Consider the following 15,326-nt stretch of genomic DNA (forward strand, 5'->3'; position numbering starts at 1 on the left):
CCTCACAAGCGTTGCAGAATTTCTCTTGTCCACGAATGGAGTTTGGATAATCCATTGGTTCTGTAAGCTGAACAAAACATCTATCGTATCTTCACAACTCTCTGGCTTTCGTATGTTCCTAAGAAAATGTTTGCTGATCCATCATAGCTTCTTCCATAAATCATATTCATTTCATAATCAATCCTTTATTACATCCTTGCTTTCTTCAAAATTCCAACTCAAAAGTAATTTATTACAAATGTTGCCATCCACATTGTTCGGTATGGTCGAGCATTTCTGCCAACATTATTCATTCGTCTCTCTTGGAGGTACTTTAGTTCCACTGGAACTTTCCAATGTGCTCCTTTAAATCATCCATCTTTTGCTTCATCATGGTGGTCATGAGCTTCACCTCCATCATCACCGCATGCACTTCACTCAGGTATTCCTCGGTATGACGGAGTCTTGCTTCAAGTATTTCTCCAATCTGACGTATGGCTTCCATGGCAGCTTCACGAACAGAATCAAAGAAGGTTGCTTGTGGTACACGTGAAATGAAAAAGTATTGCCCCATAGTCTTTGGACAAACTCCTTTCACATGGTGGAGGTGTACTTCCACGTACCAAAGTTCTACTCCACTTTCCATGAACGGGTAGCCTTTGTAGACTGCATCTCCTTCAAGATGAATGTGCTTCATCATGTCCTTCAGGATTTTTGGGTAATCATGATCACTGGTCAGGGTCATGATCGTTTCGGGGCCCTTGAGGAATGACTCGTAGAGAGTTGTCATCTGCAGGTGTCAGTAAATAGGTACTCAGAGGAATGTATGTGTCTCCTTGGTAATCATGGTACATTCCTACTCAGTGGATCCTGTGGGGTTTTACCGATTACCACCACACTTAAATGAATTATACTCATGCCTGCATAGACCATATTTTCTCATATCCTCATAATGTTCAGAGATCTTTGCTCGTAGAGAAATAACGCATACATTTTCAACATAGGCAATCATGAGACAATAAATTCCATTTATTCATGATGTTATTACAATCTCAGGGACTTTTGTTACAAAAATTTCACTCCATGATCTCATGAAAAACAAGAGTTCTTCAGATTACACTAATTGTTGCGGTCAAAACTTAACTACTCCTTCTTAGCTTTCTTCCTTTGTGGACAATCGCTAGCAAAATGTCCTGCTTCCTTGCAACGAAAGCAAATGAGTTCTGACAAGTCTCGAGGCGTCTTAGTGTTTGCTTTTGCTCCTTGGGTTTCCGGCTTCCTTCCGGAGCACATGTATTTGTGGTGGCCAAATTCCATACACTTGTAACATTTGACATGACTCAGGTCTATGTCTGCAGAGATTTGGCTCTTCCGAGGGTACTTTTTCTTCTTTCCGGACTCCTTTATTTTGGCCAGTTCTTCTATTTCAAGTGGATCAAACTCCACTTCTTCCGTCGGGAAGTTTCCCAGATACTCTTGGCTTCCCTTCATGCAATCCTGTGAATAATGTCCTTCTTCTCCACATGAGTAGCATGCATTGGAGAAAAATCTGGTCAGACCTTGTCCATCAGGGTCTTCAATATTTTCGTTCATCACCAGCTCTTCTAGAATCTTCTTCTTGAGGGTTTCCTTCACTGCACCTTTCTGTTGCTTGACAACTTGTTGCACCTTGGGGTAAATGTGACACTGAGCTGGGTAGTGGTTGGTTCCTTCACAAAGGAAACAAGTCACGTGACTACTTGGGCACTCCTCAGCTGGGTGATTTTCTTCACAATGAGTGCATCCATCCTTGTGTTCTTCCTGGGTGTGTCCTATTTCTCCACAGATCTTGCATGCACAAGTCTTCTTCTTCGGGTTATCATAGCACTTCTGAATAAGACGAGATCTTAACAAAGTCTTCTTGAATTCGTCCCAGTTTCTGCTCCACTAAATCCTTGTATGGCATGATGCATTTTCCACCAGATTGCAACACTTTGTGTAAAGTACTGAAGAGCGTGTTCCACTTCATACTTCCTTGAGATCAAGTTGCTCCCGAAGTGGTTCTCCATGTTCTGAATCCATATTTCACCAGCTAGGTCATTGGTCCAGAGACTACAAGTCCAGCTTCATACTCCATCTGGTAGGGTTGAGGTTTTGGGGATGAGACGGTTAAGAGAGGGAGATACACACAATACAAACAATATTTTTGAGAATAGGTTTTAGTTGTGGCCGTCGGAAAACACACACCAATGACGGCTCACAAATCATCGTAACTAACGGGTATATAATTGGGGTTTGGACTTCTAATAAACATTGGAACGTTCGGGGTCTTCGAGTTCTTCGGGTCTTGAGAGTCTTCAATTGGTGTAGCTTCAACTGCATGATGAAATCCTCTTTACTTTGAAGTGGGAGTCGGTTGGTCCTTCACGTGGTCAAAGGGGAAAGGGCGTTGTCTAACTATTTGAGGTGAGAGAGAACGTTTGATGAAATCGGAAGAGATGAGAAGTAAAAGGTGTTCTTGAAAAATAGAAATTTTGAGAGATCCTTTCCTAAGAAATTTCCAGTTTCTAGGGTCACGTCCTACAGTAAACATGTGCTCTGATACCATTTCTGTAGCGACCCGACTCAAAACGAGTCAAGCCTCTGTGTTTCTGTGCCATCCCTGGATCAGTATGCTGGCACACACAGTACATCAATGTATATATCAAAGTGCAATCACATGTAAATAGCGTAAAACTGATATATACCTTAAATATCTCAGCGGAAGCAGTCAAGGGAGTGGAGTCCCAATAAACACCAACGGCAAGTTGAGTGTAGACTGTAACCCTGAATCGTACTCTTACTCGTCGAAGAAAAATATCTGCAACATAAGACGTTGCAGCCGTGTAGGTGAGCATATTGAATATGACGGCAAGTCACATAAGAGAGGGGTGAAAAGTAATCATCTATACTATATGCATATATGGCAGGTGGTGTTGTAAGTTTTAGCGTAAAGCAAATTTTCTCCTACAACAAGAGAGGGGCTAAAAGCAAAATGATTACTACGTTGTTTGTTGTTAACGAGATGGTTCCGCCAACCAATTCTCGTACCTGAGTTGTCAATAATTCCCACATCAATATTATTATTTGTGTTGAGAATTTCAGATAACTTCAGTTCCTTTGGCTCAAGTTGTCCATGACCGTGGACACGGCTAATCGATTAGGTTTGAGTACTCTGCAGAGTTTTGCACACGTTCCCCACAAGATTTGATCGCCTCCGTGTATGTCCTCGCACTTCAGGGTGTTTGAAGACCGGATGATCAAAACATGGTCTTTGAACGGGTCCCTCTGAATCCCTGTCGGTGCCCATCCATTCCTACCGTTCTTCTACATCTGCTAGCACCGCCTGTCCAGAGTCGCCACGTTGTACAACCAAGCCAGAGCCCATAATGACTTGTGGCTGTGCAGGTAAGCCTTGGGTCTTGAAAATATCCGTCCGTCTCTTTGAGCCTGGGTGAAGCTTTCCGTAGGATGTCATGGCCGTCTCCAGCATCCCGGGTCATCCACTGGGTTCTCCAGGGAGCCGATCAACCGTCCTTCACCCAGAGTTGCATTGCATCATGAGGTCTTGAAAAGTCTTGACTTAACCGGTCTTGGTTATTAAAGTATCCTCGCATCACTCGTGATAAACTCTCAACCAAAATCCCGTCTACTCAAGCATAGCAATATGAAATTTGTCGTCCCGGGCCAAGTAACGGGGTTGTTGGGTGCCTACCACATGATAATACAATATGTAACCATAATTTTCAAGTACCTACTCAGCATGCAATTGGGCATAGGATGGTAGAACTACGATGCATAAAACATAGGTGATACATGATCAAATGACTTGCCTGGTGATGTTGAGGAAGAAGAATTTCTCGAGAAATAACTTGATAGATTACTCGTCACTCTCCGATGAAATCTATATAACAAACATATCATTCACATAAGCACTCATACTAGCAATCATTCTAGCAATCAAAACAAAGGAGAGAGTGAAATGAGAATCCGAAGGAAACTTCAAATAAGACTAGGGAGTCTTCTACTACATCAAACACTAAAATAGTTTTTGTCTAGCAGAAAATATTAACAGCGAACTAAGATATAAATTTAACTAAGATAAAATAGAGTATTTTTCACAAAATATTTTCAAAGTATTTCCAAACGGGATTTGAAACAGTGGAGAAACCAATTGCAAGTTATTAGAGAACTAGAATTGATTTCATGATAACATATAAAAATCAAAATCAAAACTTGTTGCAAACCTACTGTTAACTAACAGAAACAAAACATAATTTTCTGAAATATAAAAGAAAATAATTTAAAAACAATTATAGAAAAGGAATTAGCCGTAATCCTAAAAGAGGTGAAACAGAAATTGTTTCACAAGGAACGATGAGCTAAAATGCTCAAATAATTCTGAAATTTTTACCACTGATAACTAAGATCACTAGTGATGAGTAGAAAAAAGAATCAAATTAAAATCTATTTTTAAACTCCTGGAATAAGCAAAACAAGATTATATGTTTTTAAAAACTACAGAAAAATTGTGATCTACTGGAAAAAGTTTCAACTCCATTGGAGTTGTGAATCAAAAGTTATGAGCAAAATAAAATTGAAACTCTCTGTGTTTTGGAATTAAAACAGAAAAAGGAAAAACTGATTTGTGGACAGGGGGTCCACGTGGCATCTTCTGATTGGTCAGGGTGTGTGTGCTGCGGTGAAATCTAACAAACGACCGAAGCTTAATGGATTCCTCTCGGCTAAAATATAAGGGGAGGAAAAACCAATCGGTTTTTGTCTGAAAACCGAAGGGGTATTGCGCTTCTAATCTGTAGCGTTGATTAAATATCTAACGGTAGAAAGTAAAACAAAAAAACAGAAGGGAGAGGGAGTTACCTCGTGCTATAGAGGAGGCACGATGGCAGGGAGGAGCAGCGGCGAGGAGGGGGCACTCCGGCGAGGGGCGAGGTCGCCGCCAGGGTGGGGCGGCGGAGGATGGTGCGGGCGATGGAGGGGGAGTTGCAGCGAGGCTCCAGGAGCTCCTGGTCGAGCAGGGGCGAGGGGGAGTGCTCGTGGCGAGGTCTCCTGGCTCGTCTTGGGCAGGGGCTCCGGCGAGGGGTCCTGCAGGGGCGAGGTGGAGGGAGGTGTTGCGGGGTTTGGGGGGGAAAACGGGGTGCGGTGGGGTGGGGAAGTTCCTTGCGGCAACATAAGTAGTGGGGTGGCGCGGCAGGGGCAGCAGCAAGCTCCTGGAGTTCGGCACCGGGGAGGTTTGGGCGGGGCGACGCGGCAGGGGAGATGGGGTTGGGGAAAGGGAAAAACGGAGAGAGGAGGTGCTGAGGGTTTTATAGGCGGCCTCGGATGGCGTCCGGAAGGAAAGAAGAGGGAGATCGGGAAGGAGAGAATTCCTTCATCCATTGATGGAAGGTTCGTGGACACAAGGAAGTAGACGATCACGGGAGGAAGAAAGGGGATCGGGCCCAAACCTGCCTATTGGGCCTCTCGCGATTTTCCTAATATAGAAAAATTTTCCTTTTAAATAAAATAGGAAGGTAAAAGGAAAATTTAGGAAATCAAATCAATTCCGAAAATAGAGTTTCTATATACTAAAATTATCAGAAAAATAAAATCTAAATGATGGGCATTTTTCCACGGCAAAAATAAAAACTTTTAAAAAAATGTTTTTCAGAAAATCCCCTAAAAGCTTTATTTCTTTTTGCAATTAATTTCTCCATAAAACTCGGGTCTTCTTGGCTCAAAATATTTCAGAAATGCCTCAAATTTTGGAGGGTCATTTTCCTCCGCTCTTTCTTGCGTGCAAGAATTTTGTCGGGGCATTTTCTCGGGGAAGAAAAATTAAAGAAGCAAGGGCAAATATTTTGAAAGCTTTCAAATGCAAACTCCATTCAAATTCTCATTAATTGAAGAAGTCATGTCATCTTCTCTCATTGATTTTAAAAGATTGAATTTGAATTCCCGGAGAAGGGGAAAGTCATTTTATTCCCTCTCATTCAAAAGTTTTTGAAAAGTTTCAAACACCACTCAGGTTTCACTCACTCAAACAAACAAACAATCATTCTAACAATTATATTAACATTCCAAAATTTGGGATGTTACACCATTGGGTGGGCCCACCACGCCCCAAGGGGTCCACATGGGTTTATTGGATATGCAATAAGTCATAATGGACTGACAAGGTCATCCAAGGAAAGCCCATGAGAAAAAAGTGGAAAATTCAAAAAAGGTGGGAAATTAAGGAAGGAGTCCTAATCCAAGTGGGATTGGAGGAGAACTCCCTCCTCCACTTCGACCGACCCAAAGGCTCGTCCCTTGTGGCACAAGGCCTACCCCCTTCCTCCTCCTATATGTACTAGAGGTTTAGGGCTATTTGAGAGACAACTTTGCCACGTGCAACCCTAAACCTCTACTTCGTAGTTCTTCCTCTAGATCGGTTTTCCGCGGAGATCGGGCGGAGCCCTGCATGAATAGATCACCACCACCATCGGAGCACTGTCGCACTGCCGGGGAACTCATCTACATCCCCGTCCCTCTTTCTTTATCAAGAAGGCGGAGATCGTCATTGAGTTGTACGTGCGCGGAACGCGGAGGTGCCGTCCGTTCGACACTTGATCGGGACGGATCACGAGACGGTTCGCGGGACGGTTCGTGGGACGGATCGTGGAGACGTACCACTACATTAATCGCGTTTATTAACGCTTCCGCTTAGTGATCTGCATGGGTATGTGTATCCGATCCCCCTCTCGTAGATGATCATCACCATGATAGGTCTTCGTGTGCGTAGGATTTTTTTTTTGTTTCCCATGCTACGTTCCCTAACAAAAACCATTCAGATCACCAGACCATCGCCCCTCCATCATGCGCCCACGTGTCACCGTCTTCCTTCACTGTTGTCATTAATTTTCACTGACGTTGCCATCGCTGAGGGTCGTCACCAAAGTACGGGTTTGCTTGTAAGATGTCAATTTTAGAGGCACAATCAGAATATGGATATGGATGTGAACATTGAATTAAGTGTTGGAACCAACCGAGAGAGCAACTCAGATTCTGATGCAGGCACACCTAGTAGCTATGGACTCCCCAAATATGTCACATATGCGAGAAGGAAAAGGAACTCAAATGAGGAGGATTCTGCCTTGATCCCAATTTTTGTGTTTCATTTGGTTTTTGGTCAAACGACCAACGTGAAGACATGCCATTAGAATGTCACGATATGAAATTCTGAAAAATACCCCAGCATGCACTAGGTCTAGGTATGATTGAACTAACGACGTCTTCTTGTTTGGGCCGTGGATCCTTTGTGATCATCGTCGGGGGTAGTTCCTCGCACATACGAGCGATTTCTGCACTGTTTATATGGATACAATTTATTGTTTCATTGACACCGCGGAACTCCAGCGGCAGTAACTTCGGCGCGATATCCGCAGGATGAAGAGGATGGAGAATTTTTTCGGAAGTGAATTGTATTTTCTTTCTTTTGAGAGGTCTTGTTTAATGTTGATATTTTATAAATTTAGAGCCATGATCACCGTCCCCAAAAAAGAGAGGAAATGCTACTATGAAATAATAACATCAACGCGCCATAGAGATTTGCCCTGGAACTTGCCATAGTGACAAGAATCTCTACTTATGTCGACCAAAAATGTGGTGATTAGTGTTGTAGAATGCCGTCAACATTTTTAGCAAGAATTACTGTACCACGCTTCTTCACATGGATGAGAGCTGTCAAAAGACAAAACGCATGGGGCCGCCACGGAGTAACTCGGCTGGCCTCACAGGGTCACGCACAGGCACAGCGATTATTTCGCATCCATGACAGGTGGGTCGCCACCAGAAACTTTCTTCCTCGTCCTCTCTTTCCTCCATGTCTCGGGCCTCCCCGTCTCCACGATCTTTACAAAAAGAACCCCAAATCCACACCTTTTGTGCCATTGTCCCCGGACCCCGACGGTTCCCTTATTAAAGGCCATCTTCCCAACCAGACACAGCTAGTACTAGCACACTGCGTAGCAGGCAGCAATGGTGGCTTCCTCTCCCCCATAAAGCCACAGCCTGCGGTTCTTGGCGTGTTCTTGCCCCTTCCTCGTACGGACGCCATGGACATGCCGGGGGAGGACGAGTACGTCTACGGCTACGAGTACGAGTTCGACCTCGAGAACCCCTTCACGAGCCCCGCCGACGAGCCGATCGCCAGCCTCCTCGACGCCGAGGGCCACCACGCGCCGTCCGTGTCCGCCGCCGCCTCCGCCGTCCGCCGCGACGCTGCCCGATTCATCTCCAAGGTACGGGTCTTCGGATGTGCTGTGCGTCTCGCGAGGGGTTCGTCCCCTTCCCTTTTCTGATCCGATCAGCCTCGGTTGGCCCAGGTCCGGTACGACGGCGAGCTTGGCTTGCACCCGCGTGTGGCCTACCTCGCGCAGAACTACGTGGATCGCTTCCTCTCCAAGGGACAATTGCCGGTAAGAAGGCGAAATATCATGTCTTTCTTTCAAGAATTTGCAAGATTTCGGTCTGATCTGACAGCCAGTGGTCCCGCCGCTCAGTTCGAGCGCAAGCCATGGGCGCCGCGGCTGCTCGCCATCAGCTGCCTCTCCATCGCCGCCAAGATGCAGCGCGTCGACGCAATCTCCATGGACTACATTCAAGTACGATGATTATTGTTTGTTTTTCGGTTCCTCTGTCGCGAGTTTGTATGGGGATTAGTTGCTAATCAAGTGTGTGTTGGCGTGCGTACGTGGGTTGCAGAGGGACGAGGAGTTCATGTTCGACGCGGTGACCATCCGGCGCATGGAGCGGGTGGTGCTGGGCGCGTTGGAGTGGCGCGCGCGCTCCGTGACGCCGCTCGCCTTCCTCGGCTTCTTTCTCTCGGCGTGCTTCCCTCCGCCGCGGCACCCTGCCCTGCTCGACGCCGTCAAGGAGCGCGCCGTCGACCTCCTTCTCCGCGCCCAGCCCGGTACGTGCTTGCGCTACTCCGGCATGCCAATGCCGAACAAACCCGAACGCTATGCCCTCAGATTCATCGCCCGCTGAACTGCTGATTATCTTTTCCTCCTGCAGAGGTGAAGATGGCGGAGTTCTCGCCGTCCGTGGTGGCCGCGTCGGCGCTGCTGGCCGCCGCCGGAGAGATCGCCGTCGCCCACCTCCCCGCGTTCCAAGCCGGCGTGGCCGCTTGCTCCTTTGTAAATAGCGTGAGCATGATCTTATAAAACCGCACATTTTTGTTCTCCACCACCCACTAAACCCCCCTTAATTCTCCCAGTAACCACCACCTGTCATGTCATGCCATGCCATGCCAAACACACTCCAGATCCTTTGGGAGAGGAGACCTTGGCCACCCTGTTTATTCACAACTGTTGGCCTTTTCGTAGTTATTTTCCTCGTGAAACGCGCCCGAGCGCAGCGATTGACCCGCACTGCTGATAAGCTTTGTTTGTTGTTTTCTCGCCGGAGTTAATAATTTCGACCTCTCTTCTCACAATGACGAACTCTCTTTGCAGGAGAAGCTACGTGAGTGCGGCGAGGTGATGGCGGCGGTCTGCGGCGTCGGGCCGGGCTGGACGGCGGCGAGCGCTGACACGCCGGTGACGGTCCTCGGGCACGGCCACTACCGCAGCGCCAGCTCGGAGAGCGAGCGGACCGTCGGATCGGTGGCCAACGGCACCGATGCCAAGAAGCGATGCATGGGCCCACCTTCCCAGTGGGGGTAGGAGGCAGGACGTCGTCCGATGACCCGATGGGGCGTGACAGCTGGAAGAGCCGGGGATTTACTCTTGCCATGTTGTTCCTTTTTTACTTTTATTTCGATTCCTTTTCCATTTTAATCTTCTCGACTCGAGGTGAAGTAAGCAGGGATGGAGATTGGAGAGAAAAACTGGTGGTGGTAACTGGTAGCTGTCATTTACTAATTGTTTTTTTTGTTTCCCTTGTCTTTCCTTTTGTTCCCTGGGGTGATTTTTGCGGCAGCGGTAGTAGTACTCCAGTAGTACTACGTACTGTAGATGCTAGGCTGGTATTTTCCCGCAAAAAAGAGGGATGCTAGGCTGGTGGATGAATATATTGGGATGTGGAGTAGTGGTAATAAACTTACAATGTTTCGTTGCTGAAAAATAAGACCAAAAGCGTGTGCTCGTTACTGATCTTGACTCACATTACTTTTTCTTTAGCTCTCTTTTCTGATTTGAAAATCCTCATACTAGTACGTTTGATTATACGTCGTAGAACTTACAAGTTCCCAATGTTCTGGACACATCTGAGGTTGAAATTCATCTCCTCCGTGTACCCGGTAGCAAACTCTGTCAGTACGGTAGGGTCCCAGAGTTGAGACAGGGTTTTGGGCTCTGTAGATACATGTGAGTTTCTTCCTAGAAAAAAGAGATACGTGTGGGTATAGAAAGAAAAAAGAAGCAGAGGCTGGTCAACGGGGAAACGGCCTAATACCACGTGTCGGGCAGGGACGGGCAACAGCTGCCGTACTTTACCTTTACTGGCGTAGCCTCCGCTAGATGGGCTCCACGTGGCCACACGGCAGCACAGCCTCCGCCTCCGCCCGCGCTCTCCCGCCTCGTGCATGCAGCTTGCATGGCGCTGTAGACGTCCATGCGTACGTACTAGTGCTACGTAGAGTGCGTCGAACTAGTCGCGACACTGCGTATACGCGTATCTCATTTTTCTTTCGACAAAGCCGACGTATACGACGCGTGCGTACCCGTCCAACGCCGTCGACGCGAACGGCTATCATGACAGACATCACGCACGAGCATGACCACCATGCCTGTAGGCACAGCAGTGAGCTTTGCAAAAGCAGGCTTACATGTGGGCCCAAATGCTCGGTTTCCGCACGGAAGGTAATTACCGGGTCCACGGTAAATCGATTTCACGCACGCCAGCTACCCGCAAGCTTTGCTTGCTTTCCAGGGCGGAAAAGAGAGATGGGCGACACATCGATCGTCACCGCATGTGCTCAGTGTTGCAACGCCAACGCAGGTAACTTGAATCGAGAAAGTAAAACGTCCCAACGGTTGCTCCAACATGTTTCTCTCCCACTTGGGTTACGACGTGACACGTTTTAGCTCCATGTCCGGGTCAATGGATTGGGCGCAATGTGCCGACGATGTGAGTGTACGGTACCTGGCTAGTCGCCCCCTCTTTCCACCGGGAATTCCGTGGCGATTTTCGTCGACGTGCGCCCCTACTCGAGTGCCATCTATTGCTCGTGCCGCCGGCATGTTCTGCACTTGTGCTCGAGTCACTGTGCCATAAATTGACAGCCCGTATGCCCGTGGCCATGCGTGGATACGTTCAAATCATTGCGTGTTGGAGGTGCACTGGCCAGCATACAAACCTTCCACATCATCATCATCATCATCATCATCATCATCATCATCTCCTCCTCCTCCTCCTCCTCCTCCTCCTTCTTCTTCTTCTTCTTCTTTTTCTTTGTTGAAGTGGTTATCTCAACTAGACACATGTCAATCGAAGATTTGTCACATTCGTGAAGAATTTTGAACTAACATGGAGTCTGTGTAAGTCGAACTTGGGGAAATATTTTAGTTTTGCTGACACGCTAGGTGGTTATTCGAATTTGTTAGCAAGTACCATGGGTACATAATTTGTCATGCATGTAACTAAGGCTTTCTCATTAAACAATGTAGGTCGTAAAGAAGATCCCCTGAGCAAAAATGGAGACTAGCTAGAGTCTTTCTTCTTTTCTTCATGCTATGACTCTGCCAAGGCAGACGAGCTAGCCAATCAGTGAATCAAATAAGCACATGCCACCACTGCGATCTCACTTTAAAATGGTACCGGATCCGGGATGAGGTCGTCTATCGTGATGAGCAGTTCGGAGCAGGCTCGATCGTTGTTGAATTGAAGAAAAATCTGCCAAAAAGCCGGACATACCTAAAAGGAATGGATCCGGGGCCTTTAGAGCCTACCGTTACGTAGAGGTTATTAATGCCATGAATGTAAGGTCATTATCACTAAGGCTGCCTGTCTATCTCGTGTCTTGCTCTCTGTTCTCGCTCGGCTCAGCAACAGGCACCCGTGTTGGTGAGATCCCAGAATCATGCAGGGTTCGTGGAACCTGCCACCCGTATGCATGACCATCATCGGCCAGACTTCACCGCCGACGATCATGTATGGTTCAGGACGAAACTACTGTACATTGGAACGTGCCGAATAAGCATGCCCCGGTCGTGTCTGCTAATCGTCCGCACTCCTGATCAGGTGGACCTACGGAGAGGAACGCGCATACGCCGACACGTCGGAGCCTGGGTATCTCGGGAGTTGGCGGGATAGCCGATATGTATAGTGCCGGCACGGCACGCGAGCCTCGCCGCAGCGGCAGAGCGCTTCCGATCGAGTACAGGCTACACACAGCAGTGCGCGGCGCGCAGCAGGTTACGTCGACCAGCGACCGGCACCGCATGCACTAGCTAGCAACGAGAGCGAGACAAGCGCGGGGCGGGGACTGGGGACCGGCACAGCACATGACCTGGTGACTCCCTCCACGTCCGAGCGCGCGCGTAAGGCTGCTCCTGCAGTAGAGCGCAGCAGTAGAGTAGCTAGCAGTAGCAGCACAAGGAGCAGTAGTCGCTGCGGCAGCGGCAGCAGTTTGCATGCTCGGCTGCTGCTCGTACAAACGTGCGCGCGCCTCTCCGTCCGTCCCGCATATCTTGGCTTTGCGGTCGCGTACATGTCTATCCACTCGGTCCGCTCCCGCTTGACTACGGCTGTTTGGTTTGAGACTAAGGCAACTCAAAGCATGTCCTCAAATGGTCCGGCGGGGTCCTTTTGGGTAACAACAAAAACACACGATCCAACGCGCGGAACAAACGGATCAATATTTGTTGGGATTGGCTAGAACTCTTTTTTTGAAAGATCCAGCCTCAGGCTGGCATATATTGATTTGAAGGAGGAAGCAGTGCGGAGGAAACAAAACGTGACAAGGGTGATGGGGGGTGATCGGAGTGATCAAGGAGAAAAGAAAAAAGGTGAAACAAAGGAAAAAAAGACACCCCCAACAAAAAGAGGGTGGTTACAGAGGTTGATATCTCATGGAGGATCTCAGAACGGGGGCTCCAAAACTGTGGCTCCGGCTTGCCTCCAAAGTTTTACGGTGCTGTTGATAGCATGTTTCAAACTTTGAAAATCTGCAGACTTGTTTCTGAAGGTGCGTGCGTTTCTCTCCTTCCATATCTATGACAGGATCAAAATGATGATTGTCTTGACTGCTTTTTTGTACCTCGGTAAAGCTGAGTTGATCATCAAGGCTAGAAACTCTCATGAGTTATCTCTGCCATCCATGCTCCCGGGTGCAGCGATGCACATCCGTGGTGCGATGCCGCATGTGTCCAACTCTGTAGGGACAGCGGGCATTGCCAGAACAGGTGCTTTGCTGATTCGAGATTCCGGTGACACAATTGGCAGAAATAGCCATTTGGCCATCCTCTGCGTTGAAGACGATCGTTACACCAAAGTTTGTTCTTCAGCAGCAACCAGATGAAGATCTTGAGCCGTGCAGGCGCCCAAGTTGTCCATATTATCTTTTTGTACTCACGTCTCAGGTGTCCTTGGAACTGAGCCTTGTATGCCGATCTAGCAGAGTATACTCCTGAAGGTTCCAGATTCCACATGATTGTGTCTTGAATTCCTTCTTGTAGTTGGATGTCCCTGTCTTGGATCCATCTGTGCAGCCTGATTGCCTCCTCCCAGAGCTGCACCGTGTTCCCATGGGCGAGGTCAGATATCCAAGTGCTGCTTGCAAGTGCATCTCGGACCGATCTGTTTTTCCGCCTCGAGTGTCTAAAAAGATTTGGGAAGGACGTCTTTAGGTTTCCCGACCCCGTCCAGGAGCAGTGCCAGAATGTTGCCGTTGTTCCATTTCCTAGGGTGACCGTTGTGGACGCATGAAAAAGGGCCCTGTCGGCCTCGTCGCATGGTAGAGCCATGCCATGCCATGGCCTCTCATTGCTTGTCCAGGATAGCCATAGCCATCGCAGTCTAAGCGCTCTACTGAAGCGATTTAGCTCCAAGATTCCTAAGCCTCCGTTTTCGACAGGGGAGCAAACTGTCGGCCAGTTAACTTTGCATTTTCCTCCGGTAGGTTCATCATCCTGTGCCCAAAGGAAGCGACGCCTAACCTTGTCTACCTTGGCAAGGAATTTCTTGGGCGTCCTAAGTACCGCCAATGCGAAGGTTGGTAGGGCGGTTAGAACGCTGCGGACTAGGACTCTTCTTCCGGTGATGTTTAGAAGTCTACCCTTCCATCCTGCTAGCCTTGCCCTAATCCTATCCAGGATGAATTGTATGTGGACTAACCGTAGTCGTGCCAGGGTGATCGGCAGCCCTAAATATTTCAGCGGGAAGCCCTTTATTTCGCCCCCAAAACTAGCAGGGATCTCATGGACGTTGATCCCCTCGCAACGGATGGCCGAGGCGGTAGACTTTGCCGGGTTAATGCGGAGACCCGATGCGTGCCCAAAATTACGGAGAATCACCATCAGTGTGTCTATCTCAGTTTTGGTTGGGTTGGCAAAAATGACCGCGTCGTCGGCGTATAGGCTCACCCGGAGAGAGATGTCCCTCCCCGGCAATGGGTCTAGCAGGTGTAGTTCCGTTGCTTTTTCCAACAGGCGATGGAGTGTATCTATTGCTATGATGAATAGAAGCGGCGATAGGGACTCTCCTTGTCTAAGTCCCCTTTGGTGGCAGAAAGAGCGGCCGGCCGAGCCATTTAACATGACCGACGACGATGCAGTGCTAAAAAGAAGCGCCATCCAGTCACGCCAACGAGCTGGGAATCCTAGTTGCTGCAGTACTTCTAGTAGATACTCCCATGTGACGTTGTCGAAGGCCTTTGCTATATCTAGTTTAAGTAGCAGGGCCGGTACTTTCCTCTTTTGTAGTGATCTCACTACGTTTTGCACATAGAGGAAACTATCTTGAGTAGACTTGGAGCGCAAGAAAGCTGATTGCACCGGGGAGATGATGGTGTTAATCTGTGCCGCTAGCCGTCGGGATAGAACTTTGGTGATTAGTTTCGCCATTGAGTGGATTAGACTAATTGGTCGAAAGTCCTCCACCCTTGCGGCTCCCTCTTTCTTAGGTAGCAGAATTACACTATCTGTGTTTAGCCTGCCGAAATCTCCCCTCGCTAGATTGTAGAAGCTACTAAACACACTCATGACGTCCTCCTTAATAATTGACCAGCAGGACCTGAGGAAAGTCCCTGTGAAACCATCAGGGCCTGGTGCCTTTTCTGTCGGTGACGCCTTTATCGCCTCCCAAACCTCTTCCTGAGAGAAAGGGTTATCTAACCCCCTATTTTG

General features: G+C 48.0%; 1 protein-coding gene across 1 annotated transcript; it reads left to right on the forward strand.

Annotated features, from left to right (window-relative positions):
- Nucleotides 1–7,924: 7,924 nt before the first annotated feature.
- LOC123429870 (cyclin-D6-1) lies at nucleotides 7,925–10,104 on the forward strand. The gene is made up of 6 exons (XM_045113847.1): nucleotides 7,925–8,279; nucleotides 8,364–8,456; nucleotides 8,541–8,642; nucleotides 8,743–8,950; nucleotides 9,055–9,185; nucleotides 9,495–10,104. Exons 1-6 carry the CDS (start codon nucleotides 8,094–8,096, stop codon nucleotides 9,702–9,704), a joined length of 930 nt encoding a protein of 309 aa, XP_044969782.1. The 5' UTR covers nucleotides 7,925–8,093; the 3' UTR covers nucleotides 9,705–10,104.
- Nucleotides 10,105–15,326: the final 5,222 nt, after the last annotated feature.

Source organism: Hordeum vulgare, chromosome 2H (assembly GCF_904849725.1).
Source record: "Hordeum vulgare subsp. vulgare chromosome 2H, MorexV3_pseudomolecules_assembly, whole genome shotgun sequence".
Classification (NCBI taxonomy): Eukaryota; Viridiplantae; Streptophyta; class Magnoliopsida; order Poales; family Poaceae; genus Hordeum; species Hordeum vulgare.

Bases quoted from the DNA above. Each gene is read 5' to 3' on its own strand.
- LOC123429870 (XM_045113847.1), top strand. From the start codon at position 8,094: ATGGACATGCCGGGGGAGGACGAGTACGTCTACGGCTACGAGTACGAG. The intron at 8,643-8,742 runs GTACGATGATTA...CGTGGGTTGCAG, and splicing joins TCTCCATGGACTACATTCAA to AGGGACGAGGAGTTCATGTT. The intron at 9,186-9,494 runs GTGAGCATGATC...CTCTCTTTGCAG, and splicing joins CTTGCTCCTTTGTAAATAGC to GAGAAGCTACGTGAGTGCGG.